General features: G+C 41.2%; 1 protein-coding gene across 4 annotated transcripts in view; it reads right to left on the bottom strand.

The window, feature by feature from the left end:
* Window positions 1-13739, bottom strand: part of LOC139479650 (limbic system-associated membrane protein-like) — a 135152-nt gene that overhangs the window by 12082 nt on the left and 109331 nt on the right. For all 4 annotated transcript variants that reach the window (XM_071262506.1, XM_071262499.1, XM_071262514.1 and 1 more), the window contains 3 exons: window positions 3121-3282; window positions 1106-1234; window positions 206-493 (listed from right to left, as the gene is read on the bottom strand). In XM_071262506.1, the coding sequence (XP_071118607.1) occupies window positions 206-493; window positions 1106-1234; window positions 3121-3282 (579 nt within the window). The remainder of the gene's footprint in view (window positions 1-205; window positions 494-1105; window positions 1235-3120; window positions 3283-13739) is intronic.

Below are 13739 nucleotides of genomic sequence, written 5' to 3' on the forward strand. Positions count from 1 at the left end.
GTGATGCAATTTCATTGCAGCGATATCTACAGTATAGATATTGCTTGATCTCACCCAAGCGATATCTCCTGTAGGAGCCAGTTTGGGATGATAAACAACAAACAACAACATATAGCTGGAATATTGCTGAGTGTGGTGTTAAACAACAAACAAACAACAACAGTTGACAATGAACACAGCTACTGGTACAATTCTTCCATCTCACCATAAAGCTGCATCTCCTCTGCATCTCCACCCAACAGGTTTTCAGCTTCACACGTGTAGATCCCATAATCCTCCACCCCAATGTCCATGATTCGCAGACTCAATGTAATTGTGATACGATCGTCTTCATACACCTCGGACCGATACTTCCAACTCTGGTCTATCTTTTTACCATTCCGTTTCCACTCTGTGACGCCTATAGGATACGCTTGCACTATACATTCTAAAATTGTCTCCTTGCCTCGACTCTGACCAATCTTTTTATTGGGTAGTCGAATTTCAGGAGGAACTGAAAAAAAATCAGTAAAACTAGATTTGGAAATGGATATAATAAATTATACAAAAAGTCCGGACACGGGGCCTTCCCCTGTGCTAACAATCTGCTGCCCAGTACCTGACAAGGTCCAGACCTTGTAATGAGTGCTGTGTGTGAAACCGAGCCCTGGCCTTGACAGATTAACTATAACCATATGAACAAAATTGGGTGTCCTTTAACCGCTATTGAGGTGTATACATAATAATAGATGTTCTTTAATCTTGCACCAACATGCATGCACATGCATTCTCAGGTTCTCATTACACAAAGGTAAATCATGCTCAGATTTTGACATTAGTACATGATTTATATGTATTCAACATCCTCAAAGGTCTCTTAAACTATCAATTATATCAAAACTTCGTGTCAAACTTTGCCTTTGTTAAATGATTAGACATACTTCAAAATCAGCAATTAATTACTGAAAGCCTTTTTCATTTTAAAAAAAAACTGGTTCTGTTATGTAACTGAACTTTTATTAGGCACCATTAATCTTGTTGAGATACTTCAGCCTACAAAAAAAACCTGTTACAGTTGTAAAACTCCTCTTATAAAGACAAAGTGATGTGATGATGTAAGGCTTACATTCCACGTTAACTCTCATCCTCTTGCTGTCAGCTGGAGGGACGTTGTTAAAGGCCACACATTCATAGACATCGTCGCAGTAGCGTGTCACGTTATATATCAGCAGCACCTCGCCCTCCACTCCAATACCTGCAATGGAAAAAACATCTTTTGTAAGAAAACATGGACATGTCACAGACTGCTGCTAAAAACATCGCCTAAATAAACAGAAGAGGATACGACCTGGTGACAGGACAGCATCAGAGATGGCAGTTCAAAGATGACCCTATAATGTCCGCACTTTTCATTTTCCCTCTACCAGCATTTGGTTATATTTGAGCCAGTTGAGAGTACAAGTAGGCATAGTAACAAAAGAATTCTCACACACATTCACATATTGATAAAGGAAATCCTCCAGTCATTTTGAAAAATCATTGCCTGAGAATGTGAAAAAAGTACATTCAAACACACAGTACTCTCTGATAGAAGGATGATACAGATATTCACTGGCAGTAGTATTTGTTTGTTGTTTAATGCAGCACTCGGCAATATTCCAAAATATATAATGGCGGTCTGTAAGTAATCAATTCTGGACCAGACAATCCAATGATTGACATCATGAGCATTGATCCACATACATCAACCAAGTCAGTCCGATCCAGTCAGTTGCCTCTCATGACAAGCATAGTTGTCTTTTATGGCATTCATGGGTTGCTGAAAACCTACTCACTGGCAGTAGCAACACCTCAGGATGACAGTATGTCCAACTAACCCAGTGGGTGTTCTGGGTAAGTATATAGGTACCCAGCAACCTGGGATGGTCCTAGGAGTTGACTTTTGGATCATGGGGTCAGGCTCAGTGACTCAGTTGATTGCGTGTCATTGTATCTCAAATCTCATCCAAGCTCATGATGTCAAACACTGGATGTCAGGCCGAGATTTGATTATTTACAAATTGCTCATTTTGCTGAATGCGGTGTTAAACAACAAACAAACCAATACTAACTGTGTGAACAGAAGAGCTTGATTTGCAGATTTTATGATGCTTCAATGATTACGATGATTTCTTGGTCAGCAGTTGCTTCCCTTTACTAAGCCACATCTAGATTGTAATATGTTGTTTGTTATACCCCTCAAGTGATCATGTCCACAGCAGTCAATTGAACACAGCAACTCGTCTGCTAGTCCTAAGACTAGTGAAGAACAAGACACTAAGTACTTAATACTACAGGATATTGTCCAACACTTGAAATCACTTCCATAACTACAATGACATGCTCCAAGAAAGACTGGACCAACAACATGAACACCATACCGCTGTTGTATACTACTCAAAAGAAGTTAAAGAGCACCCAATTCTTTCATATGAATATAGTTATTCTGTCATGGAACAACACATTAACTATAGCAATATGAAAGAAACGGAGTTCTTTACGTTCTTTGAGTAGTATATATATGTACACTGCAGATACTGGTGATGTCTTAAATTAAAGCTACTGGCCACTCCACCTGGTCCAATCTTATGGAAGACAATACACTGTTTGACTAAGTGTAGCAGGGCGTGGAGTCATCCCATAGATGACATCCTTACCTTGTTAGCTTGCTGACGGGGGTTAACCTCTTTGGTCATGTGGACAAGGCGTCAAGGGACTCGACAAGTTTATGGCCACGACACAAGCAATAACACCTTGCACAGTAACATCAGCAGGGCTATGCTTGATTTGCAGATAACATTGCATGCTCAATATTTCATACTAACTCGTGTAACAACACTTGGAATATTTAGTCAGAATGTGACCGACCTGTCTCATTTGAAATGTGCCTCAAACATTTGCCTTTCCTGCCCCTAATTTCATGGAGAGATCACAGGTCAAGTAGTTCTGTTCCTTCCCCCTGAACTGGTTATATTACCCAAACAACAAGTACAGAATGATGTGTGGACTAATTCAACTTAACAAATATGTCTACACGTGTATTTCTGTTTAAATCAAATGTCTGTGAAAACAAAAAGATAATATATGTTCAAAGACACTTACGTTCTTTGCCAGCTTCGGATTTATCCCGTAGCCCTGAGAGTATGCGGAACCACGTGACTGTGGGCGAGGGGACACCTGTCGCGTTGCACACCAGCGACACTGTTTCCCCTTCCTTGGCTGTGATGTCATCAGTGGACAGCTGACGATTAATCCGCGCAGGAACTGAAAAATGTAAACAAAATAGGTAAATATGGAAGAATAAACACACATTATTTCTAGGGATGGGTCAATGTCCCTTATTCAAACTAAATAGCATACATTTACCTGTCTTTTATTTTCAATGCTCAGTCATAGAGACCCATGTATCATGTAACACTTATGCCGCCTTACAGGTACCCAGGCTACAACTTGGTGATCTAGAATACCATACTTGTACCTTGTTTTATGTGACAAGAAACAAGCCATGTATCATGTAACACTTATGCCCCCTTACAGGTACCCAGGCTACTACTTGGTGATCTAGAATACCATACTTGTACCTTGTTTTATGTGACAAGAAACAAGCCATGTATCATGTAACACTTAGGCCGCCTTACAGGTACCCAGGCTACAACTTGGTGATCTAGAATACCATACTTGTACCTTGTTTTATGTGACAAGAAACAAGCCATGTATCATGTAACACTTATGCCGCCTTACAGGTACCCAGGCTACAACTTGGTGAACTAGAATACCATACTTGTACCTTGTTTTATGTGACAAGAAACAAGCCATGTATCATGTAACACTTATGCCGCCTTACAGGTACCCAGGCTACAACTTGGTGAACTAGAATACCATACTTGTACCTTGTTTTATGTGACAAGAAACAAGCCATGTATCATGTAACACTTATGCCGCCTTACAGGTACCCAGGCTACAACTTGGTGAACTAGAATACCATACTTGTACCTTGTTTTATGTGACAAGAAACAAGCCATGTATCATGTAACACTTATGCCCCCTTACAGGTACCCAGGCTACAACTTGGTGAACTAGAATACCATACTTGTACCTTGTTTCATGTAACAGAGAGCGGCCTATATCTGACACGCTGTTTCCTATTTGAGCTTAGTTAAGAGAAAAGAAACATATCTTATTTCTTTTAATCTGAATAAAAAAGAAATACAAGTTTTTCTTCCTAGCATCAGATAAAATGACAAAGAAGAGCAGCTGAAGATATTCGGAACTGAAACAACTGCCCATACAGCAGGCCGATGCCCATAGTTACGATACATGAAACTAGGGATGGGATGGGTAACTTGGGTCCTTGGTTTGGGTGGGTACTAAGTACACAGTGAGTGAGTATGGTTTTACGCCGATTTTAGCAATATTCCAGCAATATTACGGCGGGGGACACCAGAAATGGGCTTCAAACATTGTACCCATGTCGGGAATCAAACCCGGGTCTTCGGCGTGACGAGGGAATTCTTTAACAACCAGGCTACCCGACCGCCCCACTAAGTACACAGGACTACCCTGACCAATGGTTAGTCAAGTGATTATAGTGTCTAATGGCAAAATTTATCTTGACCTCTATGGTTACACTATAAGTGACAAATGTTTACATTTCTTTCTGACTATGTACACATTCCTTCTGACTTTAAATGTTTGCATAAAGATGAAACTTCAGTCAATTTCAGTGTATGCATGACCAGATTGGTTTATCTGAATACATTTTGACAGGAGTACGATCAAACATTTCCTAATTAGACATTTAGTACCTCTCTTGAGACCTAGCAATATTCCAGCTATATGATGTTGGTCTGTAAATACTCAAGTCTGGACCAGACAATCCAGTGATTGACATCATGAGCTTCATCCATGCAATTGGAATATGATAACATGCATCAGCCAAGTCAGCGAGCCTGACCACCCGATCCCGTTAGTCGCCTCTTACGACAAGCATAGTCGCCTTTTATGGCAAGAATGGGTTGCTGAAGACCTATTCTATCCCAGATCTTCACAGGTTACACAGTAACATTAGAATATATAAATACAAAAAATTAAAAAGTATTCATGATCATGGCATAAAAATATCACACTCCCATTATCTCCTGCATATTCTCTTCAAGTTTAACCTAACAGTCTCAGCTTTAACCAGTTGTTGAGAAATAAGCACTTAATAAGTTTCCTTGGAATTATTAGCATGAAGGTCAAGTACCAATTAGCCCCTATAAATATCATACTCAGGTTTCACTGTCCTGGGAAATGCTTTTTTTTCAAAGAAGACTGACGAAAATGTATTGAGGAAACAGTAGAATTTACATTTTATTGGCATGAAATTAACAAGTCTGATTATGTCTTTTTACTTGTCTTTTGATTGATGCCTTACTGATGTTGGACATTTTTTAGCCCGCTCAGGGAAGAATTTGAAAGGTACCAGATGAGCAGACCTACAGAGGGATTGACTGAATGACAGGCGACGTGACAGAATCTCATTTGATTTGACAGAAACTAATTCGATATTCTTTGCTATACCAAAATAAGAACACGGTCACACTTTCTTCTGTTTCAACCCTAATCTATTTAAAGCTACCTCACTTAAAGATTGCCTGTGTATTTGTTTGGTTCAGTGAGGTATGAATAAAAAAAAAAGATATGCAAACTGTATGCATGGGTATGGCATAACAGACTCCCATAAAAGTTTTCACAAGTTTTTCAATTCATACCTTAATGTACCAAACCAAATACACAGTCAATCCTATTTATTAAATTTCAGAATGACAACATATGTCCTCAACAACATATAATGACAAAAAACGATATGAATCAAAACCAAGTACAATTGTCATGATCGATAAACTTTCCTGGTGTACGTATACATTTTGTGGGTGTGACATGAATCAAGTTACTGCTTAATTTATAACAAAAATAAGCACGCCACCAAAGGCAGTAACCAATCAACATAGAGTAACTTTTAACAACATTCATTGAGGTTGTCAATCAAATCAAAATGTGAGAAACTGTACTCCGATGTACAAAATGTCCTAATTACATTTCGCACATATTTCACCATAGACTTGAATGGAAATGAGGTGTGTGAGGTGAAAAGGGGTTTAAAGTTGCATGCAAGATTATTGCTGATTTTATAGTGTCAAATACCATGCCACAGTTAGACACAGTATACCGACTTTTAGCCTCATAAGGCCGAGCGCCAGGCAGGGTAACAATAAGTACCTTCTCATACTATCTTTTGGTATGACACACCCGGGGATCGAACCCCTTACCTTCCGCTCTCTGGGCAGACGCTCTACCACGAGACCACGGAGGCTTGAATGGATAAATATCCTAAGCTATTGACTCGATAGTAATGTGTATCGACATTTGTTATCATGATTAACATTTCTTAACGTAAGAACTGTGGTGTGTTCTTCATGTTTTGGAAGTGTCAATTTGAATCGCAATATGTAATAACAAAATGAACATCAATGTTAGAATGTGAATCTTAGCCTACAATCGCTTTGTGCAAGTGGTTGACAATTGGTGCCATCGCCTAAAATCGCATCTTATAGAATAGTTGTAGCGATATGATCGTTTTGTGCGAGTAGATGCCAAGGTACCCGGTAATTCCCTCAGCTTGCTTTGGAAGACCTGACATTCCTTTGTGGTGAAAGTAGATCATTTCTGTGAGTGTGGCGTATTTCTTTAATTCGCTGAGAAATTAATGCAACAGTACTTGACCCATTCGGGCAATCAGATGGCAGGAATTACAATTATATAGTTGTTGAACTGCACGTAGTAGTGTCGTAGTATCGATAAACTCAAACATCACACAAACATGCTCCACACAAATAATCTCACTACATCCATTTCAGTTGTTAGTAAATACATGTTGAATATGTCTCACTTGTCAATAATGAACAATAAATGTATCTTTTTCCTGCAATAGTCAGGACAAGCTGCTACAATGTACATGTTTCTGTACAGCATAATGTTCATGTAGTCCTCCACTGATTCAAAGTCAATAGTTTTCAAGTGTCCTCTGAGAGTCCCTGACTACAAACAAAGAGTCATGTTTACATTCATCCAAGAGCTGTTTTTATGAATTTTAACAATTTCCATCAGCCTCAAAGTGCCTTCACTGTTGTGCCTCATAAATTTGGAAATTACAAGCAAGTCTGTCAGAGAAAATGGGAATTTAGCTTTGGAAAAAAATACATATTGTTTATGAAGTTCTGCAAAAAAACCTGCAAGATAAGAAAATCAATTTTCAGAAAATGTGCACTGGTATTCAAAATACAAAAGATAAAAAAAAGCGCCTACACGGAAACATTTTACCATTTGCACTTGACAAAACCTATTTTACCAAAAAAAGGAAAACATCCCATTATTTACATTTTCCAGTTATCTTATACCGACAGTTTTTCAGAAAACAATCTTCTTATTCATTGTGACAGTTAAGCCCTGTACATACACGAAGCACGACATAGGAAGTAATCCTGATGGAATCCCCCATCATCAAGTATGCATTACATCATGTCTGATATATTTGAGCCAACCAAGGTTGATGAATATCATATTTTCCACATCAATCAATAGATATGCCAAGTGTATATGTCTCTCTCTTCCTCATACTTTCCTGGTAAATTGTACTGGGCAATCAACATGCAATAGAGATCATTTGCTAAAGCACTCCATGTTTGATCTGTAAGTGAGTAATTTTCAAACTCTCATCCAACTAATACCAACAAGCTTGGCAGACAGTGTCAACAACACCAATCAAGAGAGGGCATGTTTTTTCAAAATTCTTTTATCTTCCAACTCATCTCCATATCGTGATCCGACTGCCTACTCGTCCTGTCGGAATTATGAATTTGGAGGTATTTTGTTCTGACACTAAGACGTGCTCCTACAGATCGGAGGTGAAGACCTGCATTATGAATGAAATTCTCCATTGACTAATATGTGCACTGATCCTGCCAGTCTCATCGATCTCAACACCTTTCGGAAATAGTGTATGACTGCAAATATGATGATCTATGAATATTTTAGCAAATTCAGGAGACTGACTTTGTGAAAGTTGAGAAAAAGTGTTAAACTTAATCATTGTTGGATGTCTTCCGAGCCCCCTCTTGCTGGTGTCAAGGGGCCAACTAGCTGGCCATCTTGGAGTGGCTTTTGCCAATTACAGTCAAAATTGGTTTTCATCTACTGGGGAGAAAAGAAGAGTTTGAAAAATGTTTTGGTACGGAACTTGTATTTTAATTTTCCCTGGAAAATAAAGAAATGTGTTTCAACTTTTGAACATTCCTCTCAGATATCTACTCTGATCAAAGAAATAACATATGAAGGACATAGGAAATAATTCTTTTTGGCGATAAGGAATCATCATGATACAACACGCTTGAGTTTTAAGTCCGTTCAGAAATACAACCCAATGGTTCTAATAATCATGTCTATAACGCTATTGTTACACATTGAACTCCCCTCGTTCTCTTTCTACTGATGTGTTGATTACCATTTCTTCGAGTGAGTGAGTGAGTGAGTGAGTGAGTGAGTGAGAGACACCAGAAATGGGCTTCACACATTGTACCCATGCCGGGAAGCGAACCCAGGCCTTCAGCATGACGAACAAACGCTTTAACCACTAGGCTACCCCACTGCCCCTTTTTTCAACAGATAATATATTTATTTAGTATTCTATAGTATAAGATAGTCACGCTCTTATATTATCACTGTATAGATATCAAATTCTAAAATATTAATTGCACTGCATGTTGCACATGATTTATTCTGATGTTATAAGGCCAAACGTGTATAAATTTCAGTGTCTTGATATTCCAATAAGGAAATTACCACACAGTGGATCTACTTGAAATGAAGTGATGTAGGAAAGTTGGTGGCAATTTGAATGTCATATTTTCTATAAAAAAAAGTTACTAAATTAGATATTAAATATTAAAAATCTTTATAATTCATAACATGTCATTTTTTAATCATTAATATACCTCTCTTGACAAATTAGTTTTACTTTTGCTGGAAATGTTAAGCCTTCTTTTGATACAAGCTCATATAAATATTTACTTCATATTGATTCTAATTTTAAATCACCATGAAGTCTTTGGTGTTTTGCTTCTTTAGATAGTTAAATGTCAAGGTTTTGCTAACTAGTTAATGTGGACATAATAAAAATGTATAAAAACCCATGTATCCCATATCTTGGCATATTGATCTAATCAAGAATATAGAATTGATCAGGCCTTGTTGAAAAGGTAATCTTCAAAAATGCTATCATTCTACAGGACTGAAAAGTCTCTTGTCTAAGGATTAATGGCCGAATGGGAACCTATCCATCACTCTATTGAGAACTGACTAAATTTGATGGGGTGTTCAGGTATTTAGTGAATTGGTTGATTGTCCATCATTGTACCCTGAGGGGGTCAGATGTTGCTCATAATATCAAACACTGGTTTGTCTGGCTCAGTCTTCATGAGGTACAAGCTGACATGATACAACTCGAACATTGCTGATTACAGTGTGAAACAACAAACAACAAACAAAACACACAAAAACAACCTTCGGAGGAGTCTAAAACTACAACTTGCAATTATCTGGATAAATAAGGCCATTTTCATTTGCACAAAACAAAATATCTGAATCCAGGTTATAAAGAAATGAAACCTAAAGAGTTTAGAACCTATGCATCCTTCAGATAATTGGGCGGTCAAAGTATGCTATGGGTTCACCCGACACAACATCCTATGGAGATGTCCTCAGATCTGTGGAGGATTTCAGTGTGTGTACATATTCCATGATAAAGACAAGTGTGAATACATGGTCTGTGGACGACTTGTGCCTGTATTTGCTGACTTTGAATTCAGGGACAAATAGGTAACCTTGCATCTTACATCTTCATATTGTCATCAATACTAACATGGAACGATGTACAGTTTTTGTCAAGTTCCAGTGAGTAAAGATAATCTGTAAATACACTTGCTGACTAAGATATTCCTGCTCACTATGACACTGGTGACAGCTGCACTGCTCTAATCATATTGCGTCATATAACCCAGGAAGCCTGGGCAAGGCATTGCTGATATGACACATGGATATCTGTACAACACAGACCCTCCAGCCATCACCATCACCACACCTAGGCTGTGACTTTGCGACTAGCGATACCATGTTATTTTATTTGTTTGTTTGTTTGTTGTTTTACACCCCGCTCAGCAATATTCCAGCTATATGTCGGCGGTCTGTAAATAATGGAGTCTGGATCAGACAATCCAGTGATGGACATCATGAGCATCGATCCACGCAATTGGGATCGATGACATGCATCAACCATGTTAGCGAGCCTGACCACCTGATCCCCTTAGTGGCCTCTTATGACAAACATAGTCGCTTTTTATGGCAAGCATGGATTGCTGAAGATCTTTTCTACCCCGGATCTTCACAGGTGTAGGATTTTAAAACTTGTTTAGAGTGAGTGAGTGAGACCACAGTGAGACAGGTCATAGATGTTTATATGTATGACGATCACAGAATAAAGATCATATGGGGCATATCAGCGGATCCTAGCATGGCTAAGGGATGTAACTCTGTACTCTGAATTGTGCCACCTTTGGGCAATCACATTGATTTGGAACAGAGAACAGATATAACTTTGGAAAAGGTAATGCCTCCACCCCCTCCTCTCGGACACTGCAGCCTCCCCTCATCTAGGACACTGCAGCCTCCCCTCATCTAGGACACTGCAGCCTCCCCATCCCCTCGGACACTGCAGCCTCCCCTCATCTAGGACACTGCAGCCTCCCCTCATCTAGGACACTAAAGCCTCCCCTCATCTAGGACACTAAAGCCTCCCCTCATCTAGGACACTGCAGCCTCCCCATCCCCTCGGACACTGCAGCCTCCCCTCATCTAGGACACTGCAGCCTCCCCTCATCTAGGACACTAAAGCCTCCCCTCATCTAGGACACTAAAGCCTCCCCTCATCTAGGACACTAAAGCCTTCCCTTGGCCTGACAAGCCTCCCCTGGACACTGCAGCCTTCCCTCAGCCTTACTAGCCTCCACGGGCGGTCGGGTAGCCTAGTGGTTAAAGCGTTCGCTTGTCATGCCGAAGACCCGGGTTCGATTCCCGACATGGGTACAATGTGTGAAGCCCATTTCTGGTAACCCCCGCCGTGATATTGCTGGAATATTGCTAAAAGCGGCGTAAAACCATACTCACTCACTCACTACTAGCCTCCACCTCTTCCTCTTGGACTCTGCAGCCTGCCCTCCTCTAGGACACTAAAGCCTTCCCTTGGCCTGACAAGCCTCCCCTGGACACTGCAGCCTTCCCTCAGCCTTACTAGCCTCCACCCCTTCCTCTCGGACACTGCAGCAGCCCCTCATCTAGGACACTAAAGCCTCTCCTCATCTAGGACACTAAAGCCTTCCCTTGGCCTGACAAGCCTCCCCTCAGACACTGCAGCCTTCCCTCAGCCTTCCTAGCCTCCACCCCTTCCTCTCGGACACTGCAGCAGCCCCTCATCTAGGACACTAAAGCCTTCCCTTGGCCTGACAAGCCTCCCCTCAGACACTGCAGCCTTCCCTCAGCCTTCCTAGCCTCCACCCCTTCCTCTCGGACACTGCAGCCTCTCCTCATCTAGGACACTAAAGCCTCCCCTCATCTAGGACACTAAAGCCTCTCCTCATCTAGGACACTAAAGCCTTCCCTTGGCCTGACAAGCCTCCCCTCAGACACTGCAGCCTTCCCTCAGCCTTACTAGCCTCCATCCCTTCCTCTCGGCCACTGCAGCCTGCCCTCACCTAGGACACTAAAGCCTTCCCTTGGCCTGACAATCCTCCCCTGAACACTGCAGCCTTCCCTCAGCCTTACTAGCCTCCACCCCTTCCTCTCGGACACTGCAGCAGCCCCTCATCTAGGACACTAAAGCCTTCCCTTGGCCTGACAAGTCTCCCCTCAGACACTGCGGTCTTCCTTCAGCCTTACTAGCCTCCATCTCTTCCTCTCGGACACTGCAGCCTGCCCTCACCTAGGACACTAAAGCCTTCCCTTGGCCTGACAAGCCTCCCCTGGACACTGCAGCCTTCCCTCAGCCTTACTAGCCTCCACCCCTTCCTCTCGGACACTGCAGCCTCTCCTCATCTAGAATACTAAAGCGTCTCCTCATCTAGGACACTAAAGCCTTCCCTTGGCCTGACAAGCCTCCCCTCAGTCTTCCTTCAGCCTTACTAGCCTCCACTCCTTCCTCTCGGACACTGCAGCCTCCCCTGGGCCTTCCTAGCCCCCACCCCTACCCCCTCCTCTCGGACACTGCAGCCTCCCCTCATCTAGGACACTAAAGCCTTCCCTTGGCCTGACAAGCCTCCCCTCGGACACTGCAGTCTTCCTTCAGCCTGACTAGCTTCCCCTCCGCTTGGACTCTGCAGCCTTCGCTTGGCCTTACTTGCCTCCCCTTGCCTCGGACACTGCAGACAATGTAGTACTATTATATATTCCATGCATGTTCCAGCCCTCGCGATTCAACCAATAGTTGTAGGGTGCACTAACTTCTGCACAAATTGAATCTTGTCTATGCATTTTTGATGACTGTTGGCATAAGCCGCTAAATCAATGACCACAGACCAACTATGATTTCTGGCAAATGGTCAAACTTCGCTGTTAATGGGAAAATTCCCATCAGGGTCTAATAGGAAAATACGAGGGACCAGTTGACAAGCCCTGGAGGAACAGTGAACGGAGATAAATATGAAACAGAAATGTCACTTCACTAACAACAGTTTTTACACCATGATTGTCAACGGCAATGAGAAATACTGAAGTTTATTTGCCGATGTCTCTGCAAGACCGGGAATTATTTCTGAAGCAGGGTTTCCTGGAATATCAATTTTGGCTAATTGGAAATTAAGGAAGCTGAAGTCATCAAGATGGTTCTCCAAAGAAGAATACTCACACCTCAACACTCGCGACTGTCTCCTTCGTTACATAGATGGATAGTCCGAGAGGACTGCTAACAAGCAATGCAGTCGAAACAGTGCTACAACCAATCAAAACACACAGGATTCTGTTCTCACAACACTTTTTGCCATTTACATTTCAAATTCAAATTTGCAGTTCATTATTGTTGAAAAACCTTAACTTGTCTTTATAATTGACCGATTTGAGAGCAAGCGGGTTTCAAGAAATCAATACATATTTGATAATAGGGCAAAAATGCTGCAGCACAGGAGACAAATGTAATTCTAGGCCACATGACATAGACTTGTTTGGTTTATACAGTATATGGCAATACTCTCCAAGTTGTGTATAAGCAGTCAAGGAACAGAGTGTTCAGACTCTTCACCAGCTGATATATTTTGTAGAAAATTGAAATCAATACTCCTATATACATTTTAAGTTGAAAGATTGTTCTCTGAAGTCTGGACCAGACAATCCAGTGATTGATATTATGAACAATGATCCCTGCCATCTGGGTATAATAACACACTTTCAACAGCATCAGTGAGCCTGACAACCTATTAAGTCACCTCTACAAGAGCCGGCATGGATTGCTGGGATCTATTCCAACCCGGGGCCGAACCCGGGACTAAACCCGGTGCCAAACCCATGTTGATCCACACCATGCACATAGCCTGTTATTTTTCTCACACACTTTTACATAAGTTCGAAAAAGTGAAAATTGA

Source organism: Haliotis cracherodii, unplaced genomic scaffold (assembly GCF_022045235.1).
Source record: "Haliotis cracherodii isolate W230 unplaced genomic scaffold, xgHalCrac1.p SCAF_1, whole genome shotgun sequence".
Classification (NCBI taxonomy): domain Eukaryota; kingdom Metazoa; phylum Mollusca; class Gastropoda; order Lepetellida; family Haliotidae; genus Haliotis; species Haliotis cracherodii.